The sequence below is a fragment of the Myotis lucifugus genome, unplaced genomic scaffold, assembly GCF_000147115.1.
Source record: "Myotis lucifugus unplaced genomic scaffold, Myoluc2.0 scaffold_80, whole genome shotgun sequence".
In the NCBI taxonomy this organism is placed as follows: domain Eukaryota; kingdom Metazoa; phylum Chordata; class Mammalia; order Chiroptera; family Vespertilionidae; genus Myotis; species Myotis lucifugus.
The window spans coordinates 2,402,015-2,423,134 of NW_005871128.1; the positions used below are offsets into that span (position 1 = coordinate 2,402,015).

Consider the following 21,120-nt stretch of genomic DNA (forward strand, 5'->3'; position numbering starts at 1 on the left):
GAAGATAGCCGAAACCGGTTTGGCTCAGTGGATAGAGCGTCGGCCTGCGGACTGAAAGGTCCCGGGTTCGATTCCGGTCAAGGGCATGTACCTGGGTTGCGGGCACATCCCCAGTGGGGAGTGTGCAGGAGGCAGCTGATCGATCTCTCTCATCGATGTTTCTAGCTCTCTATCTCTCTCCCTTCCTCTCTGTAAAAAATCAATAAAATATATATATATAAAAAAAGAAGATGGACCACTAAATATCAGCATATTTAATAATAAAAAACAAATCTTGAAAATAGAAATGGCAGGTAATTTAGAAGGTAACTTCTTTAAAAAAGATATCATCAAAAACATAAAATACCATTTTTCAACTTTATATTTTTCCTTCATATTCAGCCTATCATTCACTCTTTATTTCTTTTTCTATTTTATTTCATTTTTTCTATCACCATGTATCCCCTCTATGCTGTCTTCCACCTCCACTCTGTTGTCCATGTCCATGAGTTCTCTCTCTTTTATTTTTCTTTTTTGCTCAATTCTTTCTTATTGCCTTCTTGGGAGTGCTTCATTCATAGTGATAATAACACCTTCTTTTATTTCTCCCAATGGCAAATACTGCATTCTATTCTGGATGGACATATTTAAATATTTGGACAATGTGGACAACTGTATTTCTCAAGTCATTGAAAATTATTTTTTATTATATCTACAAGCAGGCAAAGAAAAATAAGGACTAGACTCAAGCAAACACCACCTCTGAGAGATGAAGATATCAACACTCAGAGATAATGTAGTGAAATGATTTTAGTTGAAATTTAATCAGGAGATGCCGGGAAATGTCTTTCCATGCCCTGCTGTTGAAAGAACCCAATCGTATTTCTGGTGCACATCATTACCTGAGTAGATTGAGAAATGGCGTCATCCAGGGCCACAGCTCGCTTTTTGACATCTTCTTTAATTTGACTGTAAAGGCTGTCAGCTGCCACATACTTCTCTTGGATAGAAAAGCCCTCCTCTGGGCTCAGTTCCAATAACTGTGGCCCAGTTTTGTTCATCTTATCTATATGAGGCTTGTGTTCGGCTATCAACTCTCGCAGTTGCTATAACAAACCAAACAGCTTCTCAGTATCTGAGGGTCACACCTCCATATTACAGCTGTCTACAACCCCAATGCATCCAGCTGGCAGGAAACTCCAAACAAACACCCTCCCCTCACAAGGCATTTAATACACGATGGCTCGTTCAACTCTTTGCCAGAAAGAGATGCCCCTGACACAAAGATTAAACAACAGTTCGGTCGTGTCAAAGTCCCTTTAAGGACACATGCAAAATGTTGGTTGAGGGAAAGAACATATTCTAGTTCATTATGCATTTTATACCATCATATATTTTGACAAGAGTATTAGCCAAGGGTCATATAACATAAAAAGATTCTGAACTTACTATATGTCCCCAACATACAGAGACTAAGCCATAACTCTTGGTGTCTCTTTATGCACCATCATAATATATACAAATATTAATTAAAATAAAATAAAGAAGGGGGGGAAGCAAAAAAAGAAGTAAGAAAGAAATGAAGAAAGGGAGGGAGGCGGGAAGGAAGAAGGTAGGGAAGGAAGAAAGGAGGAAAGAAGGAAAAGGAAGGAAGGATAAAGAAAGAACCTCAGCAGAAGGTAGCCACAAAGCTGAGAGAAGAAAAAAACTATACATAAGGCTACATTAGGTGAGGTAAGCCTGCAAAGCATTGTAATTATATGTAAATCAATATAAAAAGTATGTACATGTATATTATATTACACATATATGTATTAATCTAGTCTATGTACATATATGATATATGACATAAATATATACATATGAATGAACTATTTGTAGTTACTTTTAAATGTTAAAGACTGCTAGGGTAATCAATCTATCAAATACACAGCTGTATACTGAGCATTATTTATAAGATGTATTTAAGGAAAATATGTTAAATGAATACATTGAACAATATCTAATCAATTGACACAATGATATTAATGAGTGAGTGTGAAATCAAAATGAAGCCCCATTCTTTTTAGGGAGACAAATAAATCTGGAATATCTACAATCCATAGAACCCAGTGCCTCCACTGGGCAGAATTTCATGGGCCAAATCCAAAGCCACTCCCAGGGGAAAGATCAGTCATTGCCTGCAGGTTTCTCTGAGGCTGACCTCCATAAAGCATTGAGGAGTGTTCCATTTATTCCACATTATTCATTTGGTTCCCTAATCAGCAGTTCCTTGTTCTCAGGTATTCTCCAAACTGTTTGCTAACTAGATCCAAATAAAAGCTTCTCTGAGATAAATTATATTCAGGGAAGACAGTCTAAAGATAAGCTACTGATCTTATCCTGCAAATATTTTAATTTCTATCATTCATCTAGAAGAATCATCAGGATGGCCACATACCACTTTTTATTAAAAGTGCCCACTAAAATCAAGAAATTCTTTTGAAAAGTGAGAGAATTTCATTAGATCATTAACCATCTCCAATGTAATATACTATTTTTGAAGTATTTCTAAAGGTGGTCTCAAAACTCTTTTGCAAAAGAGCTAAATAAACACAAATTGAATTTTTACAAAAGGAGGGGGATCTAATCTAACATGTTGCACATAAGAATGTGGAAAAGGTCATGTCTGCAGTCTAGCTCCTGGATGGTCCAGGCTGCGATTTTCTTATTTTTGTTTCATACTGTTAGATCGTATTTTCATGCTGCTTTACAGAACAGAGGTGGTGATGGTGATATTGGCTAACATACAATCTCATGGAAAAGAAATGTGTTACACACCTTTTGGTTTCAATATTCTATAAGGCATGTTTGTAAAACAAGCTCACACTCTGAATTATCAAGAGACTCTCAAGTAACATGAGAGATCTAGGAGTTCTTGAGTTGCTAGAGTCTAAGTAGGTCTCACCTGTGTAGCACTACTATGAGACACCTTTGCTTGGGAAGCAGTGAGATGAGCCTTTGTAAAACCATTTCATGACAGACAAGAGAAGACCTACTAGGTGCCTACGTGGGTGTATGTGTGTGCACGGAGAAAGAGCTCCATAGGAGATGTCTTTTGCTTCATAAGTAACAAAATGATTCCTGATAGCATTATACTACCATAAGAGTCCAGTTTTACGTATGCTGGAGATACCTAATGTAACTTCAAGATATCTACCATTTGGTGACATGGCTCTTGGAGTCATTTTTCATTCCTAGCTAGAATGAATTGAAAGGTATTTCCAAAAACAGCTGGAGAGGATATTGTGAAGTTACAGAGGACAGCCACTCTAGAGGGGGCGAATAGTCTGAAAAATGTAGTTTGAACAATTTGAAGACTTGGCTACACAGTTCTACAGTTCCTTTTACAGAGAAAATCATAAATTTGTTTTGAAAGCTAAAAATGAGGCAAAAATATTAACTCAACTTTGAAATGTTCAAATCAATACCTGATTTTATGCTAATAATATAGCTACTCAAAATTCACCTCAGAGTAGAAGAAATCCATGAAACATTTTATATTAAAAATCATCCAATGGATAGGCATCAGGATTTTTGTCACAAATAAACCTTTACACTAAATTCAATTAAATTCTATATAGTTTGTAAGTCTTTCTCCTGTTGAATGATTTAGATAGAACTCCATAAACTTTCCATTTTTTATTAGATAGTGTTCTCTAAAGCTCTCTTCTAAATAAATACTTCATTTAGAGATATTCTGCAATGCCAATACATTGAGAAAGTAAACAAACAAGATTAGTATGTCAGATACTTCAAACAATCATGTAATATATTCTGAGTTAAACTTTATGCGTGCATGCACGTGGACACACACACACCCACACTGGGCCTCTAGTTACATATAAAATATAAAACTTAGTCAATATATATAAATTAAAAGCAATCAAGATGCACAAATTAAAAGTGCTTCAAAGGCTTATTTCTCTAACATTGTAAATGAAAATTGTTTTTATACCCAGATGATTAATGCTATATACCATCCCATAAAAGCTGTGATATAATTAATGACATACACAATGTGATCTTTCCACATGAGTCTTCTCACTGCAAACCTGGATAACAGGTAAGCAACTCTGAGGTAAGCGAACTGTGCAGACCAGAACAGAATATTGCTAAAATGCCCTACTCATGTAAGATGTCTAACTATATTTAGGAAAACATCATAAAAATCATGACTCTTTCAGTAGGGAATACAGCATTCCTTTTGACATGGAGCTTACCCGATGTTCTTCCTGTTGTTGTCTTAGAGTTTCATACTCAAGGGCTGGGGCAGGGAGCTGAGAGATGATTCTTTGTGTTTCTGTCAGCCATGGCCAAAGTTCTTCATATGTTTCCCAGAACTGGTTAACCAGGGACTGTGCCCGTTCCAGCTGTAGATATCTCTCTGAGTTTATCTGGCAGATGGAGTCATAGTTCTTCAATATCTTGTCCAGTTTTTTCTAGAAATAAATATGATGAAATGCGTGTAACTGGTGAGGTGGGCCAAGTAGCACACGTACCCAAGAACGTTTGGTCCAGCACTAGACTCCTGGTGCCGAGGAGACACTCAATAATGTATGTTAAAGGAATAAATCAATAAAAGCTATTTATATTTTAACTGTTACTATGTATTAAAAAGTTCATTTTAAATTAAAGAAAGGCCCTCTTGGTTCATATCCATGTTTCTGCATGTGGCAGGATTTCCTTCCTTTTAAAGGCTGAATAATATTCCAGTGTCTGCTAATATGAAGTGTTTTTAACACAATAAAAAAAACCACCTATACATATACATATGTAAGCAATAGCAAAAATGTGGAACATTTTAAAAGTACAATGATTAGAGATCAGGCTGGTAAATTATGATATATTCATATAGTAGAATTCTACACAATCATTTAAAAATCATGGAATTTAATGACATAACTTCACAAAAAAGATGTTAAGTGAAAAATACCAAAATATAAATAAACACAAAAGCAAGGCCTCAAATTTTTATAAGTAAGACAGTGACCTCTCTAAACATAATGAGCAAAATTCAGTGTCTTCTAGGTTAGAAAACATCTCCTGAGTCTAGCAACATTTACATTACTTTCTCAAAAAAAAAAAAAGACTACCTTTCACTAATGAAATTATAGGAGGAACTGCTAGTCAGCAAAATTAATTACATATATTAGAATAAATGTAGAACATTATGCTATCCACTGATTTCATGGGGTGGTCACAGTGATTTAGGTTATAAATCCACATCATAAACTAATAGCAGAAGATAAAGCACAACAGTGGTCTAATGAACCACAGAATGACAGAAATTATTTCATGATGACCTGTGCTATTCATGTCAGAATCTTTACAAAAATAATAAAGGAAAGATTAAATTATAAACAAGTAAATCACCATTGTGGAGGATAAATAAAAGAGAAAGTATTAATATATAGTGTACACTGTATTACGTATCTATGTTATATCTTAAAAGAAATGCATACCCTTTAAAATGGGATCTTAGGCATAGGCATTTATATAATTTAATTTTTGCCATGGAATATTTTCCTATTAGAAGTGTTAATTTCTTTAGGCTGTTCAGATGTCAGAATGTGAAATAATGCGGCTGGTTTTCCATCAATTTAAAGAATCATTAAAACTACATAAACTGGATGCTTCCTGAATTACTCAGCTCATTTTTCCCCCCTATACAGCTTACAGTAACTTCCTACAGCATGGATTTCAGCATTAGAGAGAACCACATACTCTGGTTTTTCTTCCAGCTCAAGAGGCCCAAATGTTTCTGAAGTATGTAAACAACAGTTGACATTTATAATAACAATTTATAACAATAATAATGGCACTAATACAGCTAACATTAATTGAATGCTTAATGCACACTAGTTAATCAAGGGCTCAAATTTGAATAGCTTTTCTGTATATTATAAAGATTGCCCCAGGGTGACTCCCTTAAGGAATACTCCTTTCACTGTTATTCTTGAAGCTTGAAAAATGCCTTATTTGCAACTAATGATTTAGCTGTTTAAACGGCAGCTGTGGATAAAGGAAAAGTGCTTTCCTAGGGCTGAAAGCTCAACAGATGCCTTTATTCAAGAGTGTCACTACCAGTCACCGAGACAAGATTATACCTTCATTGATTGCTTTTCTTCTTCACTGCACGTGGTCATGATTTTATGTCCAGATTTAACAAGTTCATCAATAATATCCTTGTGTCTCAAAATTTCCATGGTAAATGCCTGTGATTTACAAAAACAAAGATTTTTTTAAAAAAAGAGAGTGTAAGAATAAAATGAAAACAATTAGGCAAAGTAGCTGAAAATATCAAGCTACACTAGTGGAGTTCAGCAAAGTCAAGCATGAGAGCACATTTTCTAGCCGAGCAGATAATGGAGATGTAATTGGAAATGCCCTTCACCTTTTGAACCTGCAGCTGAGCGGCCGTCTGGTCTTGCTCAAGCCTGATGTCACCCAGAGACATCAATTTCTTTTCTGTTTCAGTAATCCAGGATATCTCGGCATCGGCCGCTTGGTCAAACTAAACAAAAGATAAATAATTAGGTCAGCAAGTTCCTGTAACTGGTGCCAGAAAAATACCTATGTACATATCTTTTAAATATCCTTATTACACAAGTGGAAAAACCTGAGCTTATCTCTTCATTGCATCCTGAAATGATTCATGATAATGATTGAAGTTACAAAGAAAGGAAAACAACTTTCACAGAGTAATTAAACACAAGCTCTTAAAGCATGTTGAATCCACAGCATGGCATCCATGATTTTAGGACACCTAACACTGCTGCCTTCCTCTGGTAGTCACAAACATATTCTCCCTCGGAGCACTATCCAAATTGGACAGCTATAAAAGTCAATAGCTGAACACCATCTTTCAATCATTTCCTCATCACTTTAAACCATATGATATGCAGGTAGCATTCTGCTATCAAAGTATACAATTCCTAGCAAAAAAAAAAAAAAAAAAAGAGAGAGAGAGAAAGAAATGTTCCCGTTCCTGTTTTTTATTATCTGTGTGTGTATAAATGTATGTATAATGTGTTTCTACACATAGAGTATGTCTCCAAATGACTCATGTACTACATCTCATTTAATAATAGAAAATATATTCAAGAGCTTTCTTAAATATTTCAAGAGATTTTTGTTTTCCTGATTATAATAGTAATTCATGGTAGAAATTCGTACGATACAGAAAAATATGCAGAAGAAAGTTAAAAACTAGAGGGAATACCATTGGTATTTTAGTGAATTTTCTTCCAGGAGTTGAGAAAGGTTTGTAAAGGTCTGTATAATACTGTATTAACAGTTTCATATCCTGCTTTTTCATTTATTATGAACATTTCCCATGGCATGCTCTTTTATGTGTGATTTTTAAATAACACCATTGTATTCTAGCATACTTGGATATTTTCATTTAGGGTCTCTGCATTTTTGTGTGTGATTATATAAACAACCCTGTAATGAATATCTTTGTATATGAATCTCCATTGGCATCTCTAATTAGTTCCTTAGGGTAGATTCCTAGACTACCAAGTCAGAGAGCATGACCATTTTCAATACCTTACATCAGATAAGCCCCAATGCCCACCAGGGCCAAGCACTTATCATGTACAAGTAAAGTGAGTAAGTGACACCACAAGCACCAATAACAAATGGCAACTAACAACTGCCTCAGCTGGAAGATTTAACAGGGAATGGACATTGTGAGTATTCAAGTCCAGTACTGCCAGACCTTCTAATTTTTTAAGAGAACCTGGAAATCCAGAAGGGGGAAGGGGGATAATTAGGTGGAGAGTGAGAAGGGTGGGGATAAGAAACTAGACTGAAAAAGAATTCACACTTTTAAGAGTCTATGCAACATTATGCAGACTCCTGAGAGGATGGAGTGAAAAAGAAAAAAAATCATTGACTAATTCAGCAGCTTCAGATGTGGAAAAAGAAGTCTCCTTTAAAAACACATGGAAGAGTCCTCTGTGCATAGATTACTAGCTAACGTGGTTAGAAAGCAGATGTGTTATGCTAAGTGAAATAAGCCAGCCAGAGAAAGACAAATACCGTATGATTTCACTTCTATGTGGAATCTAATGGACAAAATAACAAACTAATAACATAGTCATAGATACAGAGAACAGACTGACAGCCGTCAGAGGGAAGGAGGGTGGGAGGGCTGTGTGAAAAAGGTGAAGGGATTAAGCAAAAAAACAACAACAAAAATCTCATAGACACAGACAACAGCATGGCGGTTACCAGAGGGAAGGGGGGTGGGGGAGGTAGAAGAGAGTAAAGGGAGAACAAATGGTGATAGAAGGAGACTTGACTTTGGGTGGTGAACACAATACAATATACAGATGATGTATTATAGAATTGGACACTTGCAACCTATATAATTTTATTAATCAACGTCATCCAAAAAAATTTAAAAAATTTTTAAAACAAGTGCAAGAGTCTTCTATGCATGGATTATTAGCTTTAAAGCCATATACTGTACAATGGAACTTCAAGGTAGAACTTCATTACATGACTCACTTAAAGACCACAGATCTGAAAAAAACAGTCCAGGCCTTCTACCTGAGTGCAAAAGATATCCGAATAAAATTCAACAGTAATGATTTGTTTTCTTCTGCTGGTCCCTGAAAAAATAAAGCGACACAACATCCCTCTTGCTTGTGTTCAAGCAATTTTTAGTATTTATATGACAGTCCTAATAAAGAAATTCAGGCTGTTAGTGTTAATATTAGCTTAATACCACATCTCCCTCTCTTTAAAAAAAAAGTAGCCAATGAAAAACAGTATGATGATACCATCCAAGTTGCCAAAATGGAAAGCTGAAACTCAAACACTGTTTCTTTAACCCAGGCAAATATTTGCTCTGCTGAAAGAAAACAAGCCTTGCAGCAGAAATTTCCCCTCTGTCTTTGGATTTTTTTTTAAATTAAATTGACAAATATTTATTATTTAGCAACAAATGGAATAGCCACAGGGTCTACATTAAGCAATTTACAGTTAAGCAAGGCATTTTATTTAGCTCTGTGGCTCTTTTAAATGACTGCTGAACATGGGTATTTCTACTGAACCATAAAAACTGCTTATTTTACATGTGAGCAACACGAGAGCAAGATTACCAGACAAATTTTAATAAATTTGCCCATGGCTCATACAAGTAGTAAAAAGTGACTTCAAATGAATTGTGGATAATCTTAGCATCCGTAACTGCATTCTGGGAAATACTTTAATAGTATGCATCATCGGTGGAGTCTAGTCATCCACCTTGGCTACTAGAGCTCCTTTCCTGTTATTAATAACTAGGTTAATTACAACGGTATCACTATTATAGATGAACTAGAATTTCAGAATGTTTTACAAGTTAAAAAAAGACATTTTATTTGGCTATCTCTAAATATTCCTGTAATTCACTCTCTAAACTGCTAACAGCCAACCTTCTACTGAACACAGTAAGTGCTTAACATGTGTTCTCTCTTTTAATCCTGGCAACTATATAATGTATTACCAGTAACTCCATTTACAGCCGAGAAAACTGAGGCAGAGAGAAGAAGTTCACTGAGTTACCAGAGATTTCCCAGCTAGGAAATGCTGGATCTGAGCTTTGAACCGACGTGGTCTGACTGAACCCTAGAGGCCGCAGTCTTTGTTGCCCAGTTTTGCCCTTTTTTCTTGGGCTCCGTGAGCTAAAAGTACTCATCCGATGGCACCAAAAAATGGCTCAAATGCCACAACAGTTAATAAGGGGTAGGTTTTAACTTACGATTTAAACATCTGTCCAATCTCGGACAAACTGCTTTCGGACTTATCTAGAAAGTTTCTCTTGAGTGGCAATGGAGGTTTGAGAGTGATAAGGAACCTTAACCTCAAGGACATCCTTTCCCTCCCTTCCCCTGGTGAGGATCTTATCACTTTCTTTTGATTAGCACTTCCTTCCACTTTGCTGCACATTATTCATAACACAGCCCATATTTTCCCACCCCAACACCTGGCGGGTCTAAACAAATCTCACTTCCGTGGGAGAGGTTTCCTTCTAGTAACTAAGTTCTTTAAAAGAAATAAACAGGTGGTATGGTGTTATTTTTCTCCATGGCTGATTCCAATGAGTCGTTTATTTTAATTGCACCCAAATCACCAATATATGTGCCTGTATATTGGGGTAACATGGTCTGCCAAAATAAACCAGGCAATTAGAACTCCCAAGGAGATGGACACGTTTTAGCAACTTTCGACAATTGTACATTTATAAGAGGTAAAGGACAGCAATGAGCTTCTCTGAGGTTTAAAGAATTGCTGTAGTCAGAATTCAGGCTACAAGTCTGTACATCTCTTAAGCAAAAGTGCCTTTCCCATTTCCACATGGCTGTTTGGTTCAACTTGCAATTCAATAAAGAAAGCAACAAAGATGTGTTACTTTGTGTAGGTTTAACATGTAAAAATATGTAGTTTCTAACTCAGAAAACAGCATTCAATGTTAGGAAGCAAGTGTCTTATTCTGTTTTCTTTCTTTTTTATTTTATAAAGCTCACCATCACTGTTTACTAAGCTGCCTTGTCCACTCCAATTTTTCCTAAAAGTAATAAATGAGTCAATTCTTTTTTAAAAAAAGTATTTTCTTCAGAATATCAATGCCTACAAATCTGTAGTCAGATTTGGGGGCTAGTTGACTGGTAGCACTAAATGTATACAGTCGTCACTCATTTGCACATAATTGAGGCTGCTCAATTGTTTCCCAAATAAATAAAAAAATCACTCAAATTTACATAAGGCTCTTGGCCCTATGATTTCAAAATTTAATGACACGTCTTTTCAAAACTGCGGTTGTGATATAAGATTAACATTTAAACCTATCCACGCCAGTGTGAGCTTTTAAAAAAACTAAACTTATATAGGGCAGTTAGAAAGTACATGCTAACTAAAAGACATGCTATATGCTCCCTTCCCTTATGTCTTCGAACTTTAATTCCTTTTGATGTTTTCCTGGACATCTTTCATGTCAATATTTGGAAGCCAATACACTCTCTGATAGTGGCCTGACAGTTCACAAAGACCCTATGCATTTGTTGATTTCCAAAAAGCAGGGTATCTATATATATAAAAGCCTAAGCGACCGTTGCAACCGAAACAACTGAACGGACAACTGAACAGGCTGCGTGGGGTAACCAGGCCGGCAGGGGGGGCAGTTAGGGGTGACCAGGCGGGCGGGTGGGGGTGGGTAGTTAGGGGCAACCAGGCCAGCGGGGGGTGAGGGTGGGGGTGGGGAGTTAGGGGCGACCAGACCAGCGGGGGAGGGGGCAGTTGGGGGCAACCAGGCCGGCAGGGGGGGCAGTTGGGGGTGACCAGGTCATCATGGGGGGCAGTTAGGGGTGATCAGGCAGGCAGGCAGGTGAGCAGTTAGGAGCCAGCGGTCGTGGATTGTGGGATGGGGCCTAAACCGGCAGTCGGACATCCTCTGAGGGGTCCTGGATTGGAGAGGGTACAGGCTGGGCTAAGGGGAACCCGGCCCCCCCACACGAATTTCGTGCACCGGGCCTCTAGTAACATTATTAAGGTACTGGATCTGGATCGGTTATGTAAACAACCTTAATGTGGCAAAAGATGAAACATCCTAAGAGCAATTTGCTTGGAAAACATATATTCAAAATTTAGTTTAATTTAACCAGGTTACTCCAAGACAAAACATGAAATCTACAAATTTAAAAATTACCAAGTCATGTTCAAGGCACATATCCTCACCCTGTCACTGGTGGGTGTGGTTATCTTGGCGGTTGGGATCTGGGATGGAGTAGTGTTATTAACACAAAGTGTATGTGTCTAAAGACATGTCTAGAAAGATGGGCTGTGGACAGATCATGTCCATGTTATACATGGACAAGAGACAGAATGGTAGATGATCTGTATATACCACAAAAAGTATATAGTATAGAACGCGTGGCTAATATCAGGTCTGAAGATTTTTCTTTATTTCGCATCACATTCCTTTTATACTTCATGATGTATTATCACTGGGTAAACAGAAAACAAATATCTCAGTATCAAACTGCACTCCGGTCCTAATTCAAAACATCTTTACGTGGGAAAGGTTGTAAAATAATTTCAGTGACATATTAGCTCCTTTATAAACCTGAAAATTATGAATGTAGAAACTACTCTTTTGAGTGTGAAACTAAAATCTCTGCCAAATCAGAAAGGCAGGTTCCAAATTCTTCTTAAACTTGCCTGGAGAGTGGTCTCCACGATCCTTTGGTGTTACATTCTCATGGCTCCCAGTCCTTATAAACTGGAAACAGCCTCACTACATACTTCCATTTCCCTATAGCAACGGCACCTTCCTTCAGATTAATGAAGGAGGTGAGGGAAAAAAGGACCACCCCCAGGGTTTCCCCTCCCTGTGTAATTTATAAGGAGGCACTCCAGGGTGGTAAAATGAGGTCTGGGTGAAATTGGTTGTGGCTCCACCACATACTAGCTGTGGGACCACAGGCAGGTCACTTCACCACACTGCACATTTTCCTCCCAGCTCTAAACTGTGTGTCTCCTTCCTTCCTCCCTCCCTCTCTCCCTCCCTCCCTCCCTCCCTCCCTCCCTCCCTCCCTCCCTTCCTTCCTTTTCTTTCCTTTTTTTGATGACTTAAGTTCATTTTACTGTTTTGTGTGTTTTTTTTTATTACTAGAGGTATTCCATTGGACAGACTTGCAGGCATTTCAAAGGAATGCACACATAAATGCAGAACAAATACAGATGAACAACCAGAAGATATTAATGACATGAACATGAGCTGTATGACCTACTGGTACTAAGATACGTTTACTATCCACATTCTCTCTCTCTCTCTCTCTCTCTCTCTCTCACAGAAGGTAGGCCGGGAGGATAGAGACCACTTTGTTTACACATTCTTTCTTCCACGGGTTTGTCTGTATTCTTTCAGAAAATCTTAACATTTTCTACAAGGAATTATTTTTATCAGAAAAAAAATAATTGTGATTTTCCTAAAGGACATATATTTTGGGTTCTAGAAGTGTTTTGGAAACCACTTGCGAAACCTTGAATAGAACTGGACACATATTTGAGCTCACTAACCAACACGAGCTCAGCCTGTCACCTTGCCCTTAGTACTATCTTGCTGCACTGAACTAGCCAACCACAGTTAACTACTCCCAAGAGAACAGAATATTTGTCTTGCTATTTATAGAGAAGTCTGCAGAGCCAATTCTGAAACTTTGGAATAAATTTCAGTGAAAAAAAAAAATTCAGTACTTTCAACTAATTGAATAAACTTCTCAAACAAGCACACTTATTTTCTTGTAATAATGAGGCATACAGTTCCCCCAAGATTTGAAAACAGTCGTGAAAGTACATTCCGCGGGCATGAATGCCCTCCCCCGCAAACATTTCTTAGGCAGGCCTTCTGCTACCATTGTACTCTGTCTGCTTCTGTGACTCCCGAGCGCAGCACTGAAATGAGCAGTGAAGCATGTGCCCCAGAACCATATAAATCACACTTTGACGGCAACCTTAGAAAATTAATTTCGGATGCTCCCACACAGTCTGCTTGATTTGTGCTTCTTGCTCTTGGCTGGTACTAGCGAAAGCTTAGTCAGACACCTTCTCACGCTCTGCTCTACAGTCACTGCACTCACCCCATCCCAGAAAGTTGGCAATAAGGCTCTGATGACTTAATGTTAATATCCAGAGATCTCAATAAAAGTTAATCAAAACACGTATTATAAACTTCTATTTCCAGGACCCCCCCCCCCCCCCTTCGTTGGCCACAATTTTCTGAGGGAGCTGTGGCTAATAGTCGGGTGCCTATAAAACTCTCTGGAACTTCAACTCCATGTGAGTCACAGAGAGATGGAAAACTATCATTTTCCCCTTTACAGAAAAAAGCTCTACCAGCACAACTCTGTCCTTGTTAGAAAGACTACAGCCTCTCTTTGCCATAGCTCCATGCAAATGACCAGTTAATAACTGATGTACATGATCACTCAAAATATTTACTCGCATACAGATTAGACTTAGCCAATGCATAACATTAGCATTCGTCATGTGCATATATGTGCACAAAAAGAGTTTTCTTTGGAAAGCAGGGCTGATCTACCCAGTGGCTGATTTGGTGAGGATCCGTCTGGGAAACAGAGAGGCAGATGGCTGCTGACAATGTGCAGATTAGCCGTGCCCCTGCACTCAGATGTCAAAGTAACCAAATTCTTTTCAAATCCCTCCTTTCACTTTTGAAGCAGAACCAATGAATGAAACACTATTATCGGAAATCTTTGTTCAGGTAAAGGCTCTGGGAACAACTGGGGAAAATGTATTGCCTAGACAACAAACCACTTGGCCCTACCTGCTGTGATCTCAGAATGGCAGCATCGATCTCCTCCACCTTCTGAGTGAGGGTGTCGCTCACTAATCGGTAGCGCTCATTGTCCTCCGCCACCATTTTTTCAAGCCCCTCCCTCGCCCTCCAGGGCACCAGTTCCAGTAAGGCACTGCTCACTTCATTAAGGGAATCCAATAAGGCTTTGCAGCTCTTAGCTTCCTTTTTCAGCTCCTGAAAACAGAATTAAGAAAGCATACAAACCTGTGGGTAAATGCTCACATGTCTGAACAGGCTTCTCCTTTAAATGTATTTGGGGCTAACATGCTTTGCAGGCCAAGAATGCGATGCATTGGCGCCCTGGATTTCAGCTAAGTTCTAGAAACCTTTGTTATTTCAAGCAAAAGGGAAAGTGTTTCCTGAAAAGTTCTGAAGGACAATTCATTTGTCAACATGGCAAGATTTCACCCTTGAAATTTAATCTGAATGTCTATAAGCTGGGAAACAAAACCAGGCAGTTATCTTGTATTATTCTTTGCTGTCTGGTAACCCCTAAGTCATCAGGTACCATGGAAGTAAAATAAAGAGGGAAGTCCAAGCCAGAATCAAGTGACCCTCGAAATGAGGACACACTGGCTTTAAATCATCCCAGCTGAATCATAATAGGCTCAGCAAGCCTGACCTCACCGACTCCCTTTCCCCCACATATGATCATACTTCAGGGATGATAAAGGCAGGCTGATATCTCTGAAAAAAAGATGATTAGCAGGGTAGAAGACCACATTTGCAATATAATTTTAAAAGCCACCTCAAGTTATGCATCTGTCTCATAAAAATAGTGTTATTCTAACCAAATTACGTGCATCTCTGGAAACGGTGATCCTTTTCCTTGATTTTATTTTTCTGTTTTCATCATCCTGTCTCTTGTGTAATAAACTGTAAGACTCTGAAAATAAATTATAATACACTGTTTTCATCTCTGGGTTCCTAAAAGTTTACACAGTTGACCTGCTGCCAATTTCTGTTGGGTCCCCGCCCACCAAGGCATCCTTCAGCATACTAGTAATGACACGAGAGAGATATCACTTCATTCCTGTGTGAATAAGACGCCCCCTCAAGATAACCAACGGGTCCAAGGTGCATAAATCAGAGCGTACTTTTTGTCGCGCTTGCGCTCGGCTTGCAGCTTCTCCCTTCAGAGCCTGAGTCTCATATGAAAGCAATTCCACCTCCACTCTGTCCAGCCAGGTGCAGAGCTCCTCGTGTGCGCAGTGCAGCCGGCTTGCAAGCTGCAGGGCCTGTTCCAGGGTCTTGGCTACATCCGTGCTCAATTTAGTAATGTCTTTGTACCTTGCTTTAATGGCTTCCAATTTATCTTGAATTATTAAAACTTCATCACCTAAAATTTCAAAGGCATGTTATAGCTCATGAAAGGAAAAAGAGAGGGGGCAAAAGGAAGGGTTTCTTCAGCTATTATTATATACTGATGAGATTTTCTGGGGGGATGGGGGGACTTTAGAAAACATTTTTCTAAAGAAGTTCTGACCCACCCGGCCAGCATGGCTCTGTGGTTGAGCATCGACCTATGAACCAGGAGATCACAGTTCGATTCCACATCGGGGCACATGCCAGGGTTGCAGGCTCCACCCCCAGTGTGGGGCGAGCAGGAGGCAGCTGATCAATGATTCTCTTTCATCATTGACCGCTTCTCTCTCTCCCTCTCCCGTCCTCTCTGAAATCACTAACAAATATTTTTAAAAACACAGAAAACAACAAGTTCTGACCCAAGAAAGGCCCTTTTCTGGGTTTTAACCTTTCCCAGGATTTCTGGAAAATCTTAATAGGTCTGGAAATGCAAATATGAAAACTGGAAAGGACCACAGTGCCTTCAGTTATGTGGAATCACCTTTGTATCTCTCTGTATGGTGTTTCCAGCTCTCAAGCAGAGGAGTTAAAAACAGTCTGGATTCAAATACTGACTTCATGGCCTAAAAACATTGAATTTGTGGGCGTGTTTCCTTTCACAAGATACTTAACCCCTTGCTGGCCACTTATCATTACATGAGGATAAGAATAGAACCTACTTCATAAGATTGTGATAAAAATTCAATGAGTATATATTTTCAAAGTGTTTAGAACAGTGCCTGGCATATATGTGTGCATATATTAAAAATAATATACTAATCTGCATGATTCCTCTATCTCATTTTCAGACACACAGAGAAATTGTGTCCTGGGCTTCAGACTTGGAGTTCAAGGCTCTAGATACTATAATGAATTTCTCCATCATGCACATGAACTGGATATAGGTCTAGTGAAACTTTCCCATAGCCAAAGGAATTACTAAAACAAGTTAGGTTGTATCTGTTTCTTTAGTAAGTTCAACCATGAAGATATGACACCTGGGTTTAGCCACAGTATGTATCACTGAATGCAGTCTGTCTTAAAATATATAAAAAAAATATTGTCTACAGTCTATGCGCTCATCTAGAAGAACAGCATTCTGCAAGTGGAAAACCAATGTAACGCCAGCGTCAGCTTCTCTGACCATCTCCTGTGCCACAATGCTTTGTGTCATGAGTAATACACTCAACTTCCACTAAGAACTCAAGTGAGATCATGAGAAAAAAAGTGAGATCACATTCCCACCCAACTTGGTCTGTCTTCAAAGCATTCTCTAGAATGAAGGCTTGGAGTGTCCCACAAATGAAAAAGTTTTTGTTTTCCCCCATTCCTAAAATAATTTGAAAGCAATGCTAAATGTTGACTCTGTAATTACTTAATTTAAAAGATATCTCACCTGTTGTTTGTTTAAGTAGTTCTAAACCATTTAGTAATGCCTGATCTACATTTTGTTTTCTGAGTAGTATGTCCTCTTGCAGAACCTAAAAGGCAGGTACCATTTTCATGTGAGGAAAGAAAAATTAAATACACATTAGCATTAGTTAATATTACAGGACTTTAATTAGGTTTTATAGAGATATATTTGAGTAAACACCCACATTTTCAAATATTCATTATTGTCCCCATGATTACCCTCCTCTTTCTGTCACTGTGGCCCAGGCCCCAGGTTAATCTACCACAACTGACAGCACTCTCTGTTTCAGAAAATACTTAGGGCCCTATGAAATGAGCTGTGTGGAGATATTGGAGCACTAGTTAATTATGGGTCTTTGCATATGGCAATAAAATAAGAAATGAAAAGTGAAAAATCGGCTATGGGATGCATTCAATCTCTTTTTTAAGGTTAGTTCACTAAAAATAATCTGTATACACAAAGTATTTCTTGAGTACAGTGATACACCTAAATCAAAACGAACATAAAATAATACAGAAATAAGGAAGACTCAGAAAATAATGACAACCAAAATGAAAAAAATAAAATAAAATAAAATAAATCAAAATACCCGAAGTTCAGACTGCTGCTCCCACAGACCCTCAGTGCTGTAATCCTGGACTGAGAGCTTGCTCAGTTTGTCATGTACTTCATTCAGCCAATTCATCAGCTCCACTTCATCTTCCCCAAAAATCTTAGCATTACACAAGGCCTGCTGGAGGAGCTCAGACCTGCTGTGACTCTTCTCTTGAATCTCAATGTACCACACTTGAGAGGAGTCTAATTTATTCTGCACCATATCTTTATCCTCCCTGGAGCTCAAAACCTTTAAGGACTGGCCAATACTAATAGCCTGGTGTAAATGTTTATTGTGATTGATGATGTCATCTTCTAAGGCCTAAATGAAGTTTTAAAAAAGAGAAACAGAATGGACAAATAAAAATAAAAACATAAATAGAATGAAGAGTTGACATTTGAAATGGATTTAATTCACAATTACTCATAAAAAAAATAATACATAACTCAAATTTATGTCATAAAACCAAGAAGGGAATGGAGAACTGAATCTTACTAATGTGTGATGGGTATCTTACTTTGTGCTGTGCAATTTGTTCCTCCAGTTTGGACGCTTGGGTTCCTATGGGCTCACAATTCGCCAGCCTCTTTTCTATGGTTGTAAGCCACTCATTCAGTGGTTCTAAGGTTTCATGAAATTGTTGTGCTACCACCGAGATACCTTCCAACTGACGATTCCTACAAATGTGCCAAGATAAAGGTCCTTTAGGGATGAAGACTGTGTGAAATATTCAACAAAAATCTTCACTCTCTTGCTTCTGAATTCTGTTCCAAACATTTTTTTGTAGAAAATTTCTAGGGCTAAAAATTAATATCGCTCACATTTAAAGAACATGTTAAAATAGTTCTATTAAATAAAACTAAAGTTGAACAACAGACCAACCTCAAGTGCCTGAATCTTATGAAAGTCTTTAGCACCTTAGTTATAATATTTAAAATAATAATAGTTATGATAATAGTTATTATAATAATAGTAACAATAGTAAAGTTATAACAACAGTATCATCAATAATAATGACAATAAGATAATATTTATTGGACACATTTTTTATAGAAAAAAAGTAGAGAGTATCTCCCATGGGAGCCAGGGCACAGTGTCCTGGGGCATTACAGAGAAGGAATAATCTACTGACATGTTTTATAGGTCAACATGAAACCTTTAAGCTCTTCAGGAGCACCTTATTCTATGGTCCTAGAATTATAATTAATTCTACTCCATTATCCAAAGTCAGCCAAATTTTTCTTTTCACCATTTTAGCTCCAAAGGAGGTAGGAATGTATGGAAATATTCTATCCAGTGGTTCATCGATTTTCAACCCAAAAAAAAATCTATGTGGCTACACTTCAATGTAGCTACTACTCAAAAACTGGTAAATGGAGAGAATGCAGAAATGAAATGCAGCAATGTTGAGTGCAAAGTGGAGCCATTCACCTGTCTAGTTTCCTAGCTAACTCCTACTCCTCCTTTGGAAGATAGCTTAGCTGTCAATTCCCTGCCCCAAAACTAGGTTCTTCCTATTAAATGCTCCCATGGCACCCTGTATTTTTGCTTTGAAGCATTACATTTGTCATTACTTTTTCAGTGCTATAAAACCCTACTAGACTGTACCATATCTGAGGACACAGATGATCTGTCCAGCTCATCCCTGTAACCCAAGGCCCAGTTCTGCGCCTGACACATAGCAGGCAGGCAATAACTATGTAATAAACAAATGAATAATCACCCCTGAGAGAAATGTTTTTCTTAAAACCAAGAGTTGGGATACGTTTGGTGATTATAAGACACCATTAGAGGAATGAGGAGAGAAGTACCACACACAGCCCTTGCTATCTGTGTTCACATGATAAACGTAAGAAAAGTATTACCAAATAAATATCTGTATTAAAGCCATTGCTTCTCTCCCAAAAAGATCGGAAGTAGTATTTGTTACCTTGTTTCAGCTTTATTAAGCAATGCCTCCCATCTACTATCCAAGAGACTCAGTTGTTTCAAAATCTTTACTTTATCTGCAGGTTCTGCTGTGGCAGCAATTTTTTCTCCTTCCCGTTTGATTACCTCTACAGTAGATTTGCGGTCATCCAACAATCTTTGGAGAAGCTTGAAAGAAAACAATAAATATAAAAAAGTCAAAGGAATAACTGTATCAACATAAAGAAAAATCTATTCTAGGCACTTTTGTTATGTGCCCAAAATATATATGTTGTATGAATTCACATGCAAAAGGATCTGAAAAGTAGGATTTTAAGAGTAACTCATTTTGCTTAATGACTCATTGTGATTGTGTCAGACACTGGGTTAGGGGCTTTTCATGGTGGATGAAACTAATATTGATAAGACCGCCAAGCCACTCATTAATAATTTTTAATGTGAAATAATGGGGTAGAAGGTGCTGCTTAGCATAACTCCACTTCTCTGATGGTGACCATTTCCCATTATTGTAATGAAATGGGAATGTCCTATACATTCAACAATTATCTGTCCCATGAAGACAAAACAGATTATTATAAGTCATTACTGTTTTCAAAACCTTTTCCGGTGTTAAACAATGCAGTACAGGCAGAGAAGGTGAGACACAGACCAAGTTCACAAAGCTCGTGAGGCAAAAGCAGAGGCTCTCGGCTCTTTTCACCGGGTGGGGTTCGCTCCTAAAATCCTCCATGAGGATGAAAACCAAACAAGAGCTTTTAAATATCACTCCCTAAAGGAATAGGGGGTGGAATGTATGAGAACTCTCCAAAGCTGGCTAAATAAGACTAATATTTCAGGATTTAGCAGCAGGAGACAAAAATTCAGTTCAATTCTAAGTAAATACTTCAAGAAGCCTGGAATGGAATGTTTCATATAGGTGGGCAGAGCTCAGGGCTCCCTTGCTCTTACCTAAACAAGCAAATATTTCATGAGCAAGGCTATCTATGCACAGGCGCCATGTTAACTAACAACAATGAGGATTGCACAGGGGATAAAACACCAACCAGTTCACTGTTTCCTTAATCTGATCCTGACAGACAGTTAAGGAGTAAAGACATGGACGGGTACCCAGAAGTAACAAGCCAAAAGTGCATTCACTCACTTTCATTTTGTAATCAAGACCAACAAAGTAGGAGGTAGAGACACACATTTAGAAAGAAGAAACAAACTCTTGACACAGGTTAGAGTCATTATAAAATCAAAGTCCACCAGGTGTTTTAGGCAGTAAAGAAAACTACTTAAGTGGATTACTTTTGATCAACTTTAATAGCAAAGCCTCTGGCAATTAAGAAAGCAAAATCAGCAAATAGGTTTTGTTGGCTAAGCATAAGTTCAACAACTCTGGGAGAATTATAAAGATTTAAATTAAACTGCGAATGGCAGCAGTTATTTTATATATTATATATT

General features: G+C 37.9%; 1 protein-coding gene across 10 annotated transcripts in view; it reads right to left on the bottom strand.

The window, feature by feature from the left end:
• Positions 1-21,120, bottom strand: part of DST (dystonin) — a 421,009-nt gene that overhangs the window by 52,354 nt on the left and 347,535 nt on the right. For 8 of the 10 annotated variants that reach the window (XM_023755570.1, XM_023755569.1, XM_023755575.1 and 5 more), the window contains 10 exons: positions 19,676-19,842; positions 18,263-18,422; positions 17,740-18,066; positions 17,133-17,217; positions 15,490-15,731; positions 14,360-14,566; positions 6,416-6,535; positions 6,129-6,236; positions 4,242-4,460; positions 882-1,085 (listed from right to left, as the gene is read on the bottom strand). In XM_023755570.1, coding sequence (XP_023611338.1) covers positions 882-1,085; positions 4,242-4,460; positions 6,129-6,236; positions 6,416-6,535; positions 14,360-14,566; positions 15,490-15,731; positions 17,133-17,217; positions 17,740-18,066; positions 18,263-18,422; positions 19,676-19,842 — 1,839 coding nt within the window. Of the gene's footprint in view, positions 1-881; positions 1,086-4,241; positions 4,461-6,128; positions 6,239-6,415; positions 6,536-14,359; positions 14,567-15,489; positions 15,732-17,132; positions 17,218-17,739; positions 18,067-18,262; positions 18,423-19,675; positions 19,843-21,120 lie in introns of those variants that run through there. The other 2 variants (XM_023755573.1, XR_002829777.1) reach the window with 2 other exon arrangements.